We start from the raw sequence: 14279 nt of genomic DNA on the forward strand, positions 1-14279 counted from the left end.
CTTCTCCCTCTCTCTCTCCTCTCTCACCTCTCTCTCCTGCTCCTCTCTCTCCCCTCTCCCCTCTCTCTCCTGCTCCTCTCTCTCTCCTCTCTCCCCTCTCTCTCCTGCTCCTCTCTCTCCCCTCTCCCCTCTCTTTCGCTCTCCCCTGTCTCTCTCCTCTCTTCTCCCTCTCTCTCTCCTCTCTCACCTCTCTCTCCTGCTCCTCTCTCCCCTCTCCCCTCTCTCTCCTGCTCCTCTCTCTCTCCTGCTCCTCTCTCTCTCCTCTCCCCTCTCTTTCGCTCTCCCCTGTCTCTCCTCTCTTCCCCCTCTCTCTCTCCTGCTCCTCTCTCTCCTCTCCTCTCTCTCTCTCCTGTCTCTCTCCTCTCTCCTCTGTCTCTCTCTCCTCCCTGTCTCTCTCTCTCCTCTCCCCTCTCCCCCCTCTCTCTCCTCTCCCTCTCTCTCTCCTCTCTCCCTCTCCCTCTCTCCTCTCCCTCTCTCTCTCCCCTCTCCCCTCTCTCTCTCCTCTCCCCTCTCTCCCCTCCCTCTCCCCTCTCTCCTCTCTCTCCTCTCCCTCTCCCCTCTCCCCCCTCTCTCTCCCCTCTCTCTCCCCTCTCTCTCTCTTACCCAGCACGAGCAGTGTGGTGTTGGCCGTGACCTCAGTCCCTGTGCCGTTGGATACTGTGCACTGGTACTCCCCCTGGTGGAGGATGGAGGTGTTGCGCAGTGTCAGCGAGGCGTTGCCGTCTCGCAGCTCGGTCTCCCCCGCCAGGCTCCAGCCCGGGGCGCTGACGTTGCCCTCCGAGCCGAACGACGCCAAGACCGTCCCGTTCCGGGACCAGGACACCCCCAGACCCAGGAGCCCCTCGCCCTCCTCAGAGCCCCCTCCCAGCCCAGAGAAGGAGCAGGGGAGGAGGGAGGGGGAATGGAGGAACCCCCAGACTTCTGGGGGAGCCGTGACATTGAGAGAGAGAGCTGTGGACACAGAGAGAGTGAGACGCCTAACAGATCCCATCAGGAATTCTCAAAACAGCTTCCGAGCCTGCTGGAGCAGCTGCCCAGTGTGTGATCTCCTGTCCCAGCCTGAGGAACAGACAGTGAGCCCGTCTCTCAATAACAATAATACAGTGTGTGATCTCCTGTCCCAGCCTGAGGGACAGACAGTGAGCCCGTCTCTCAATAATAATAATACAGTGTGTGATCTCCTGTCCCAGCCTGAGGAACGGACAGTGAGCCTGTCTCTCAATAACAATAATACAGTGTGTGATCTCCTGTCCCAGCCTGAGGGACAGACAGTGAGCCTGTCTCTCAATAATAATAATACAGTGTGTGATCTCCTGTCCCAGCCTGAGGAACAGACAGTGAGCCTGTCTCTCAATAATAATAATACAGTGTGTGATCTCCTGTCCCAGCCTGAGGAACAGTGAGCCTGTCTCTCTATAATAATAATACAGTGTGTGATCTCCTGTCCCAGCCTGAGGAACAGACAGTGAGCCCGTCTCTCAATAATAATAATACAGTGTGTGATCTCCTGTCCCAGCCTGAGGAACAGTGAGCCGGTCTCTCAATAATAATAATACAGTGTGTGATCTCCTGTCCCAGCCTGAGGAACAGACAGTGAGCCTGTCTCTCAATAATAATAATAATACAGTGTGTGATCTCCTGTCCCAGTCTGAGGAACAGACAGTGAGCCTGTCTCTCAATAATAATAATAATAATAATAATAATAATAATAATAATACAGTGTGTGATATCCTGTCCCAGCCTGAGGAACAGACAGTGAGCCCGTCTCTCAATAATAATACAGTGTGTGATCTCCTGTCCCAGCCTGAGGAACTGTGAGCCTGTCTCTCAATAATAATAATACAGTGTGTGATCTCCTGTCCCAGCCTGAGGAACAGTGAGCCGGTCTCTCAATAATAATAATACAGTGTGTGATCTCCTGTCCCAGCCTGAGGAACAGACAGTGAGCCTGTCTCTCAATAATAATAATAATAATACAGTGTGTGATCTCCTGTCCCAGTCTGAGGAACAGACAGTGAGCCTGTCTCTCAATAATAATAATAATAATACAGTGTGTGAGCTCCTGTCCCAGCCTGAGGAACAGACAGTGAGCCCGTCTCTCAATAATAATACAGTGTGTGATCTCCTGTCCCAGCCTGAGGAACAGACAGTGAGCCTGTCTCTCAATAATAATAATACAGCGTGTGATCTCCTGTCCCAGCCTGAGGAACAGACAGTGAGCCCGTCTCTCAATAATAATAATACAGCATGTGATCTCCTGTCCCAGCCTGAGGAACAGTGAGTCTGTCTCTCAATAATAATAATACAGTGTGTGATCTCCTGTCCCAGCCTGAGGAACAGTGAGCATGTCTCTCAATAATAATAATAATACAGTGTGTGATCTCCTGTCCCAGCCTAAGGAACTGTGAGCCTGTCTCTCAATAATAATAATACAGTGTGTGATCTCCTGTCCCAGCCTGAGGAACTGTGAGCCTGTCTCTCAATAATAATAATACAGTGTGTGATCTCCTGTCCCAGCCTGAGGAACAGACAGTGAGCCTGTCTCTCAATAATAATAATACAGTGTGTGATCTCCTGTCCCAGCCTGAGGAACTGTGAGCCTGTCTCTCAATAATAATAATACAGCGTGTGATCTCCTGTCCCAGCCTGAGGAACAGACAGTGAGCCCGTCTCTCAATAATAATAATACAGCGTGTGATCTCCTGTCCCAGCCTGAGGAACAGTGAGTCTGTCTCTCAATAATAATAATACAGTGTGTGATCTCCTGTCCCAGCCTGAGGAACAGTGAGCCTGTCTCTCAATAATAATAATAATACAGTGTGTGATCTCCTGTCCCAGCCTGAGGAACTGTGAGCCTGTCTCTCAATAATAATAATACAGTGTGTGATCTCCTGTCCCAGCCTGAGGAACAGACAGTGAGCCTGTCTCTCAATAATAATAATACAGTGTGTGATCTCCTGTCCCAGCCTGAGGAACTGTGAGCCTGTCTCTCAATAATAATAATACAGCGTGTGATCTCCTGTCCCAGCCTGAGGAACAGACAGTGAGCCCGTCTCTCAATAATAATAATACAGCGTGTGATCTCCTGTCCCAGCCTGAGGAACAGTGAGTCTGTCTCTCAATAATAATAATACAGTGTGTGATCTCCTGTCCCAGCCTGAGGAACAGTGAGCCTGTCTCTCAATAATAATAATAATACAGTGTGTGATCTCCTGTCCCAGCCTGAGGAACTGTGAGCCTGTCTCTCAATAATAATAATACAGTGTGTGATCTCCTGTCCCAGCCTGAGGAACTGTGAGCCTGTCTCTCAATAATAATAATACAGTGTGTGATCTCCTGTCCCAGCCTGAGGAACAGTGAGCCTGTCTCTCAATAATAATAATAATACAGTGTGTGATCTCCTGTCCCAGCCTGAGGAACTGTGAGCCTGTCTCTCAATAATAATAATACAGTGTGTGATCTCCTGTCCCAGCCTGAGGAACAGTGAGCCTGTCTCTCAATAATAATAATAATACAGTGTGTGATCTCCTGTCCCAGCCTGAGGAACTGTGAGCCTGTCTCTCAATAATAATAATACAGTGTGTGATCTCCTGTCCCAGCCTGAGGAACAGACAGTGAGCCCGTCTCTCAATAATAATACAGTGTGTGATCTCCTGTCCCAGCCTGAGGAACAAACGGTGTTACATATTTTTATTGTACATTTCCATAAATATCCTGTTCATTGTTTCTGCTTTGGCACCACTGTAGCTCATAGGTCATGTCAATAAAGCTCTTTAGTCTGTTATTCATCTCACCTCTGAACAAGAGAGTGTAGTTAATAATTACCAGCTCCTAATTTAACACTGTAATACATTAACTCTGCCAAGCAGTAGCCCAGCACTGCAGCAGCAACACAGCTGCCTGAGGCTACTAGTGCCAGTGAGACAGGCTGTGTGAGAGAGTGAGACAGGCTGTGTGAGAGAGTGAGACAGGCAGTGAGAGACAGTGACAGGCGGTGTGAGAGAGTAAAACAGGCTGTGTGAGAGAGTGAGACAGGCAGTGAGAGACAGTGACAGGCGGTGTGAGAGAGAAAGACAGGCTGTGTGTCAGAGTGAAACAGGCAGTGAGAGACAGTGACAGGCAGTGTGAGAGACTGAGACAGGCTAAGTGTCAGAGTGAGACAGGCAGTGTGAGAGAGTGAAACAGGCTGTATCACAGAGTGAGACAGGTAATGTGGTAGAGTGAGACAGGCAGTGTGAGAGACTGAGACAGGCTAAGTGACAGAGTGACACAGGCAGTACCACAGAGTGAGACAGGCCGAGTAGTAGAGACAGGCAGAGGTACTGACTGCAAATCCACACTCCTGGGGATCACAAGTGGAAACTACTTGGAAGTGCACAGGGAGCTTCATTACCCAAAGGGTTGTAGGAGTGTGGAACAGGCTGGATGAGGTTCTGAGATCTATTTTCTAATAACTAAAATAACAGGCCAGATGAGTCGAATGGCCTCCTTTCATTTGCTGCCAGTCTTATGGCTGCAGTTATTAGGTGCAGTTGCTCCTCCAAGCCTGTGGGGGGCAGTGTGAATCTGTATGAATGTCAGACCTGAGCTCTGCTGGAGCCCAGCGGTGAGACTCTGAGGGGCTTCACTGTCTGGACTCAGAGACACACAGGAGTCTGACTGCAGCTCCTCTCTCCTGCAGGTGACATCAGGTGCAGCTGCTCCTCCAGGCCTGTGGGGGGGCAGTGTGACCCTGACTGTGTGGGTGAGTCAGTGTCTGGGCTGAAGGGGGAGGCTGCAGTCCCTCCAGCAGGGCACAGGCGAACGTGGCGGCTTCCTGGGGCCCCAAGGCCACCTTGGGTGGGGGGCCTCATTGTGCAACACAACGTGTTTTTTAATCAGCACATAAAAATATAGGTGTAAAAAAAATCCCTAAAGAGTCTCTTTCTAGTGCTGCTGTGGATCATCCTAATGGAAGCCCAGGCAAAAAAGTGATTGAGAACATCATGTTTCTGAAGCACGGGAAAGGAGAGTGGGGTCAGCGATCTCAGAACAGAGACACGCCCGATCAAGTCACTGTATAATGTAATAACATAGTAACATAGTACTCTCACAGCCCAGGCTCAGTCCAGGGCTGTGAGATTATCCTACAGGCTCAGTCCAGGGGTGAGAGATTATCCTACAGGCTCAGTGCAGGGCTGTGAGATTATCCTACAGGCTCAGTCCAGGGGTGAGAGATTATCCTACAGGCTCAGTCCAGGGCTGTGAGATTATCCTACAGGCTCAGTCCAGGGGTGAGAGATTATCCTACAGGCTCAGTCCAGGGGTGTGAGATTATCCTACAGGCTCAGTCCAGGGCTGTGAGATTATCCTACAGGCTCAGCGCAGGGCTGTGAGATTATCCTACAGGCTCAGTCCAGGGGTGAGAGATTATCCTACAGGCTCAGTGCAGGGCTGTGAGATTATCCTACAGGCTCAGTCCAGGGGTGAGAGATTATCCTACAGGCTCAGTCCAGGGGTGTGAGATTATCCTACAGGCTCAGTCCAGGGCTGTGAGATTATCCTACAGGCTCAGCGCAGGGCTGTGAGATTATCCTACAGGCTCAGTCCAGGGGTGAGAGATTATCCTACAGGCTCAGTGCAGGGCTGTGAGATTATCCTACAGGCTCAGTCCAGGGGTGAGAGATTATCCTACAGGCTCAGTCCAGGGGTGTGAGATTATCCTACAGGCTCAGTCCAGGGCTGTGAGATTATCCTACAGGCTCAGCGCAGGGCTGTGAGATTATCCTACAGGCTCAGTCCAGGGGTGAGAGATTATCCTACAGGCTCAGTGCAGGGCTGTGAGATTATCCTACAGGCTCAGTCCAGGGGTGAGAGATTATCCTACAGGCTCAGTCCAGGGCTGTGAGATTATCCTACAGGCTCAGTCCAGGGCTGTGAGATTATCCTACAGGCTCAGTCCAGGGGTGAGAGATTATCCTACAGGCTCAGTCCAGGGCTGTGAGATTATCCTACAGGCTCAGCGCAGGGCTGTGAGATTATCCTACAGGCTCAGTCCAGGGGTGAGAGATTATCCTACAGGCTCAGTGCAGGGCTGTGAGATTATCCTACAGGCTCAGTCCAGGGGTGAGAGATTATCCTACAGGCTCAGTCCAGGGCTGTGAGATTATCCTACAGGCTCAGTGCAGGGCTGTGAGATTATCCTACAGGCTCACAGTAACCGCAGGAGAGACCCAGAGGCCATCTTGGACAGAGAGATGAGTAATGGGACTTACTTACTGGCAAATATTTACAGATGAATAATGATACAGTAAGTGGGTAAATATTTGGAGTTTAACATTGGGATGGAAACTGTTTCATGTTTTTGAGTGTTTGATCTGTCACATTGTTTAAAATCCCATCGCACCCACAGTGACTGATGAGCTGAGGAGCCTGAGAGAGTCAGGGCCTGACCAGTCACACACACACACCCCACTGAGCACGTCTGGGATCAACTCGCCCATCCCTGAACAACACAGAGCCTGAGAGAGTCAGGGCCTGACCAGTCACACACACACACACACCCCACTGAGCACGTCTGGGATCAACTCACCCATCCCTGAACAACACAGAGCCTGAGAGAGTCAGGGCCTGACCAGTCACACACACACACACACACACACCCCACTGAGCACGTCTGGGATCAACTCGCCCATCCTTGTACAGCAAGGAGCATGAGTGATCATACATATACAGTACAGTGTAAAGCAATAATCACCCTATACAGTACTGTTTTGTTATATAGACTATATATAACTATATGTCTATATATCATACACTAGAGTGTATGATTCTATATAGTACAGAACAGTATATCATAACAGCTACTGTATACAGTACAGTGTATTCGTGTATATTGTATGTTAAGTATTATAATAGTAACTGTATGCAGTACTCTATTATAGCACAAAACAGTGTTTAGTAATACCTACTGTAAACAGCACAGTGGTGTATTATTATTGTATATGACATTATACAATAATATGGTAAATATGGTACATATTATTTTACATGGTACAGAACAGTGTATAGTAAAACCTACTGTAAACAGCACAGTGCATTGTTGTAAATGGTACATTATATAACTCAAATAGGAATAGTGGAATGTATTAGTATTGTAGGACAGCATAATGTATTATATATAAATACAGTGTGGGGTATGATTGTTTATAGTACAGAACAGTGTAATATAACAGTTGCCACACAGTGCAGTGTATTTTAATAGTTACTGCACACAGGATGGTGTATTTGTGTAAACAGTATATAGGTAATATAGCAACAGCACAGTGTGTCACTGTGTAGTGTACAGGAGAGTGTATTGTATATAAACAGTACATTATATAACTAATATAGCAACAGCACAGTGTGTCACTGTGTATTGTACAGAAGAGTGTATTGTATATAAACAGTACATTATATAGGTAATATAGCAACAGCACAGTGTGTTACTGTGTATTGTACAGGAGAGTGTATTGTATATAAACAGTACATTATATAACTAATATAGCAACAGCACAGTGTGTTACTGTGTATTGTACAGAAGAGTGTATTGTATATAAACAGTACATTATATAACTAATATAGCAACAGCACAGTGTGTTACTGTGTATTGTACAGGAGAGTGTATTGTATATAAACAGTACATTATATAACTAATATAGCAACAGCACAGTGTGTTACTGTGTATTGTACAGGAGAGTGTACTGTATATAAACAGTACATTATATAACTAATATAGCAACAGCACAGTGTGTTACTGTGTATTGTACAGGAGAGTGTATTGTATATAAACAGTACATTATATAACTAATATAGCAACAGCACAGTGTGTTACTGTGTATTGTACAGGAGAGTGTATTGTATATAAACAGTACATTATATAACTAATATAGCAACAGCACAGTGTGTTACTGTGTATTGTACAGAAGAGTGTATTGTATATAAACAGTACATTATATAACTAATATAGCAACAGCACAGTGTGTTACTGTGTATTGTACAGAAGAGTGTATTGTATATAAACAGTACATTATATAACTAATATAGCAACAGCACAGTGTGTTACTGTGTATTATACAGGAGAGTGTATTGTATATAAACAGTACATTATATAACTAATATAGCAACAGCACAGTGTGTTACTGTGTATTGTACAGGAGAGTGTATTGTATATAAACAGTACATTATATAACTAATATAGCAACAGCACAGTGTGTTACTGTGTATTGTACAGGAGAGTGTATTGTATATAAACAGTACATTATATAACTAATATAGCAACAGCACAGTGTGTTACTGTGTATTGTACAGGAGAGTGTATTGTATATAAACAGTACATTATATAACTAATATAGCAACAGCACAGTGTGTCACTGTGTATTGTACAGGAGAGTGTATTGTATATAAACAGTACATTATATAGGTAATATAGCAACAGCACAGTGTGTTACTGTGTATTGTACTAGGGAGTGTATTGTATATTGCCGTACAGTGTGGACTATGATTGTATACCGCACAGAACAGTGTAATATAACAGTTGCCACACAGAGTAGTGTCTGTATACAGTACAGTGCATTTTTGAATAAAGCAGAGTGTAATCAAACAGTTACTGCACACAGCACAGTGTACTATAATACTCACTGTACACTGTGACACGCTGCAATGTGATCACACTGACGTCTGCAGACAGGACGCAGGACGCAAGACGCAGGACGCAGGACGCAGGACGCAGGACACTGGACACTGTGACACTGTGACACTGCGACACTGTGACACTGTGACACGGTGCAATGTGATCACACTGACGTCTGCACGCAAGACACAGGACGCAGGACGCAGGACACTGGACTCTGGACACTGTGACACTGCGACACTGTGACACTGTGACACGGTGCAATGTGACCACACTGACGTCTGCACGCAAGACACAGGACGCAGGACGCAGGACACTGGACTCTGGACACTGTGACACTGCGACACTGTGACACTGTGACACGGTGCAATGTGATCACACTGACGTCTGCACGCAGGACACAGGACGCAGGACGCAGGACACTGGACTCTGGACACTGTGACACTGCGACACTGTGACACTGTGACACGGTGCAATGTGATCACACTGACGTCTGCACGCAGGACACAGGACGCAGGACGCAGGACACTGGACACTGGACTCTGGACACTGGACACTGGACACAGCACGCAGGACACAGGACGCAGGACGCAGGACGCAGGACGCAGGACGCAGGACACAGCACGCAGGACGCAGGCTTGATTCTTCACTCGGTTATCAGTTTAAACTGCGCTCCCACAGACAGAGTAAACACCGCGGTATCGCAGCCCCAGCTTGAAAATCTACCGTAGCGCAGAACTTCGAACCAGCACGCCCGCCGTGGCCCAGCACCTGAGCACACAGGGGGGCTCCGCCCCGGCGCGGGCGAGAGCGGGGGGCTCACCTGAGCGCAGCAGGGCCAGGAGGAGCAGAGCGCGGAGGGCAGGCCAGGCCATCGTGGCTCCCGTCTCACCTCTGGAGAGCACTGACTGAGGAAACTGAGGCTGAGATTACAGACGAGAGAGGGAGGAGTCACTCCAGTACACTACCACTGCACTGAGAGAGAGAGGGGTTCATACACACACACTGACTGGACACTCCAGTACATTAACACTGCACTGAGAGAGAGAGGGGTTAATACACACACACTGACTGGACACTCCAGTACATTAACACTGCACTGAGAGAGAGAGGGGTTCATACACACACACTGACTGGACACTCCAGTACATTAACACTGCACTGAGAGAGAGGGGTTAATACACACACACTGACTGGACACTCCAGTACATGAACACTGCACTGAGAGAGAGAGGGGTTAATACAGACACACTGACTGGACACTCCAGTACATTAACACTGCACTGAGAGAGAGAGAGGGGTTAATACAGACACACTGACTGGACACTCCAGTACATTAACACTGCACTGAGAGAGAGAGGGGTTCATACACACACACTGACTGGACACTCCAGTACATTAACACTGCACTGAGAGAGAGAGAGGGGTTAATACAGACACACTGACTGGACACTCCAGTACATTAACACTGCACTGAGAGAGAGAGGGGGGTTCACACACACACACACTGACTGGACACTCCAGTACATTAACACTGCACTGAGAGAGAGGGATTAATACACACACACTGACTGGACACTCCAGTACATTAACACTGCACTGAGAGAGAGGGGTTCATACACACACACTGACTGGACACTCCAGTACATTAACACAGCACTGAGAGAGAGGGGTTAATACACACACACTGACTGGACACTCCAGTACATGAACACTGCACTGAGAGAGAGAGAGGGGTTAATACAGACACACTGACTGGACACTCCAGTACATTAACACTGCACTGAGAGAGAGAGGGGTTCATACACACACACTGACTGGACACTCCAGTACATTAACACTGCACTGAGAGAGAGAGAGGGGTTCATACAGATGGAGTGAGAGAGAACCTTTATTTCTCTGGTTATGATCCTGCGCGTGTTTCTGGTGTGGGTGGCGGGTGGTAATGATTAACAGGAGAGAGAGGCGTGTCTCACTGCGGTGGCACACCTAATCGGCCCCCTGTCTGGGCAGCAGCGCGCCGAGAGCACAGACGACCCGCAGACGTGCAGCTCAGCTCCGCCACAGTGAAACAGGACAAGGCAGTTGTCCTGTTGCCTCAACCAGCTTGTGTTTCTTCAATGGAGCAGCTTCATAGTGAGGCTGGAGGTGAGTCTGACAGTAAGAGGCCAGACACACCAGACAGGATTTCACAGCTCCCCTCTGTCTCCCAGTGCAGACATCACACAGCACATCTCCAGGGCCAGCAGGACTGTGAGCAGGAGGAGGACCACTGAGCCCTGTCTCCTTCAGTTTCTCCACCACTTCAGCCAGGATGGTGTTTCTGTGAAGATCAGGTCTTGGGGTGAAGGTCTGTCTGCACTGGGGGCAGCTGTAGATCCCAGTCTGATCTTCCTGATCCCAGCAGTTGTTAATACAGCCCATACAGTAACTGTGTCCACAGAGCAGAGTCACTGGCTCCTTCAGCAAATCCAGACACACTGAGCAGCTGAACTGGTCCTGAGAAACTGAAATACTGCCTTCTGCCATTTGTATGACAAGTAGAAACTGCACAGAGAGGAGCAGTAGAGAAGGAGCTGCAGTGAGGCTGTTTCTAGTAAAACGAAACTGATCTGAGTTTCACTTCCTGGATCTGCACAGAGCTGCAGGGGTGTGATTATTAGGGGGTGTGGTTGCTAGGGGTGTGATTAGGGTTGTCAGGGGGTGTGGTCAAACAGCAGCGAGGGACACGCGTGACGAAACGAGCCGAGAGGAAGTCGAGGAGTCTGGGACGTGTCACCATCCCCACCCCTTCTCTAGGGGGCGCTCCGGTCCTCTCCGATGTCCCCTGGTGACGGGCCCCTGCCCCCAGTCCTGCCCCTCCCGCTGTTCCGGGCTCAGCACTGGGAAGACCCGCCTGCCAGCAGCTCCAGGAGAGCCCCGACGGCACGGGCTTCACCCCGACTTCACCCTGACCCCTGACCCGGGGCTCGCAGCGCCTGGTTCGAGTCCCTGTCCCTGCCCCGGATCCCGTTCCGGATCGGAACCCGTCTGTCTCGGATGGACCCCCCGGCTCCTGTTTCAGTAAGTTTGAAACATTTATTTTCATTCTCTAGGAATCTGAAAAGTGCAAAAGCAAGTGAACGTTTGTTCTATGTTAAAAATAATCTTCTTATATAATTTCCTTCATCATCTCTGGAGGTTAATTGTTTTTTTTCTGATTGTGTCTTTTTCCTCTTGTACTGGTTTCTGCTCCTCTAGTTGTAGTTGTATCTGTAAATTCTTTAAACACTGAATCATTTTAAAAAAAAACAACGAAACCAGCCCTGGTCAAACTCCTCAACCTCATCATGACAGCTGGATGTTTCCCCGAGGCCTGGAACCAAGGACTGATCACGCCCATCTGTAAGAGTGGAGACAGACTCCATCCCAACAACTACAGGGGCATCTGTGTGAACAGTAACCTGGGGAAGGTATTCTGCAGTATCCTGAACACACGAATACTGGCCTTCCTTACTGAACACAGTGTCCTGAGCAAGAGTCAGATTGGCTTCTTGCCAGATCACCGCACATCTGATCACATTTACACCCTACACACACTGATAGACAAACACGTCCACCAGAAACACAAAGGAAACATTTTTGTCTGCTTTGTCGATTTCGAAAAAGCATTTGACTCGATTTGGCGTGAAGGACTCTTTTACAAAGCCCTCCAAAGTGGTGTAGAAGACAAACTCCACAACGTCAAAGTGCTCAGAGAACAAATCCCAATCAGATCTTATGATGTTGGCACAGCTTTGCACCACATGCATATTATATTTGGAAGAACAAAGATATAATAATAATAATAATAATAATAATAATAATAATTGCTGACACTTATATAGCGCTTTTCTGGACACTCCACTCAAAGCTCTTTAGAGGTCATGGGGATCCCCTCAACACCCACCAGTGTGCAGCCCCACCTGGATGATGCACCAGTACACTCACCACACACCAGCTTTCAGTGGGGAGGAGAGCAGAGGGAAGCCAGTTCAGAGATGGGGGTTATTAGGAGGCCATGATTGGTAAGGGCCAATGGGAAATTTGGCCAGGACACCCCTACTCTTTTCGAGAAACACCCTGGGATTTTTAATGACCACAGAGAGTCATTAAAAATCCCAGGGTCTCATCCGAAGGACGGCGCCTGTTTTACACTATAGTGTCCCCGTCACTACACTGGGGCATTAGGACCCACACAGAGTGCAGGGAGAAAGCGCCCCCTGCTGGCCACACTCACACCTCTCCCAGGAGTCTCCCCTCCAGGTACTGGCCAGGCTCCCCCTGCTGGGCTCCAGTGGGCTGGGAGCTGAGAGAGAGCGCCCCCTGCTGGGCTCCAGTGGGCTGGGAGCTGGGTGAGAGCGCCCCCTGCTGGGCTCCAGTGGGCTGCCAGTTGTGAGCTGCAGAGTGACCTGGCTGCTGTCCAGATCAAAACGTGCCAAACCTTTGGAAAGAACTAATAATGCAATTGGAGACTTGTCGATTGAGGTAATACGGCACATCTTGAGAGCTACATAGCTCAGTAGCTACGGCGAGCAATAATGAACCGGATAAAGAGATTCGGAGCGCCTAAAAGCTGTTTTTGCAGAGGTACATCCCCTTCCACCCAAACCCATCCAGTCCTGTAGCACTACCCGTTTGGACATAACTTCTACAGAGGAGACAGCTCTAAAGTCAGGACTCCGCGACCTGGCAGTGGTGTTTTGTGGCTGTAAGTGACTGAACACGCGGTCTCAGAAGTGGTGGAAAGACCGACCCCCGACTAACGCCAAGCGTCCGCACGTCAGTACAAGACTTGGACTTGCGAAAGCATTTTTTGCTGAGGGGCAGAATCAGAGAATGTGGGGGCAGGAAGGAGGTGATGTGATGGTCCGGGGTGCTGCAGCAGAACCTTGAACTTGAACTTGAACTTTACTGCCATATGTAACCGGTACTGGTCCAATGGAATTCTTACTGACAGGAAGTCTCTCGATTGTAAAACAGGTGTAAAAAACAAAACAAAGTGCAGACAGTGCATCAGGACAATATAGAAACAAACAATAGACAGTGTGCAAGTAAACATGTAGACAGTTTGAATGTAAACAATACAGACGTGTAAACAGTGACTGGAGATGTGCGATAGATAAGAAATCATAAAGAGGTAGATGGTGATGGTGTAGGTGTGGTCCGAGGGGGATGGCTAAATGTGTTCGCCAGTCTCACTGCTTGTGGATAGAAGCTATTGAAGAATCTAGTGGTAAGTGTCCGTATGCTCTTATATCTCTTGCCTGAGGGCAGTGGGGTGAAGAGCTCATGCCCGCGGTGGTGACTGTCCTCTGTGATGGCCAGAATTCTACCACGGCAGCGGTCCTCATAGAGCTGTTTAATCTCGGTGAGACCGCAGCCGATGATCTTCTGGGCCATATTGACCATTCTCTGCAGTGCCTTTCTTTCTCGCGAAGAGGTGTTGCCATACCACACGGTGATCCCGTTGGTGAGGACGCTCTCGATGGTGCAGCGGTAGAAGTTCACCAACACATGTACTGGCATCCCCCAGCGCTTGAGGCACCTCAAGAAATAGAGGCGCTGCTGAGCCTTCTTCATGATAGAGTCAGTGTTCACAGTCCAGGTT

At 48.5% G+C, this 14279-nt stretch overlaps 1 protein-coding gene across 2 annotated transcripts in view; it reads right to left on the reverse strand.

Moving 5' to 3' along the window:
- Positions 1–10624, reverse strand: part of LOC148659612 (uncharacterized) — a 30299-nt gene extending 19675 nt beyond the window's left edge. Inside the window, exons 1-3 of one of the 2 annotated variants that reach the window (XM_088633838.1) lie at positions 10540–10608; positions 9474–9573; positions 604–951 (exon numbers count right to left, since the gene is read on the reverse strand). In XM_088633838.1, coding sequence (XP_088489964.1) covers positions 604–951; positions 9474–9525 — 400 coding nt within the window. In that variant the 5' untranslated portion in view covers positions 9526–9573; positions 10540–10608. Of the gene's footprint in view, positions 1–603; positions 952–9473 lie in introns of both variants that reach the window. The other variant, XM_088633839.1, reaches the window with a different exon arrangement.
- Between the last annotated feature and the right edge of the window lie 3655 nt (positions 10625–14279).

Source organism: Lepisosteus platostomus, chromosome 6 (assembly GCF_059453375.1).
Source record: "Lepisosteus platostomus isolate fLepPlt1 chromosome 6, fLepPlt1.hap1, whole genome shotgun sequence".
Lineage (NCBI taxonomy): Eukaryota > Metazoa > Chordata > Actinopteri > Semionotiformes > Lepisosteidae > Lepisosteus > Lepisosteus platostomus.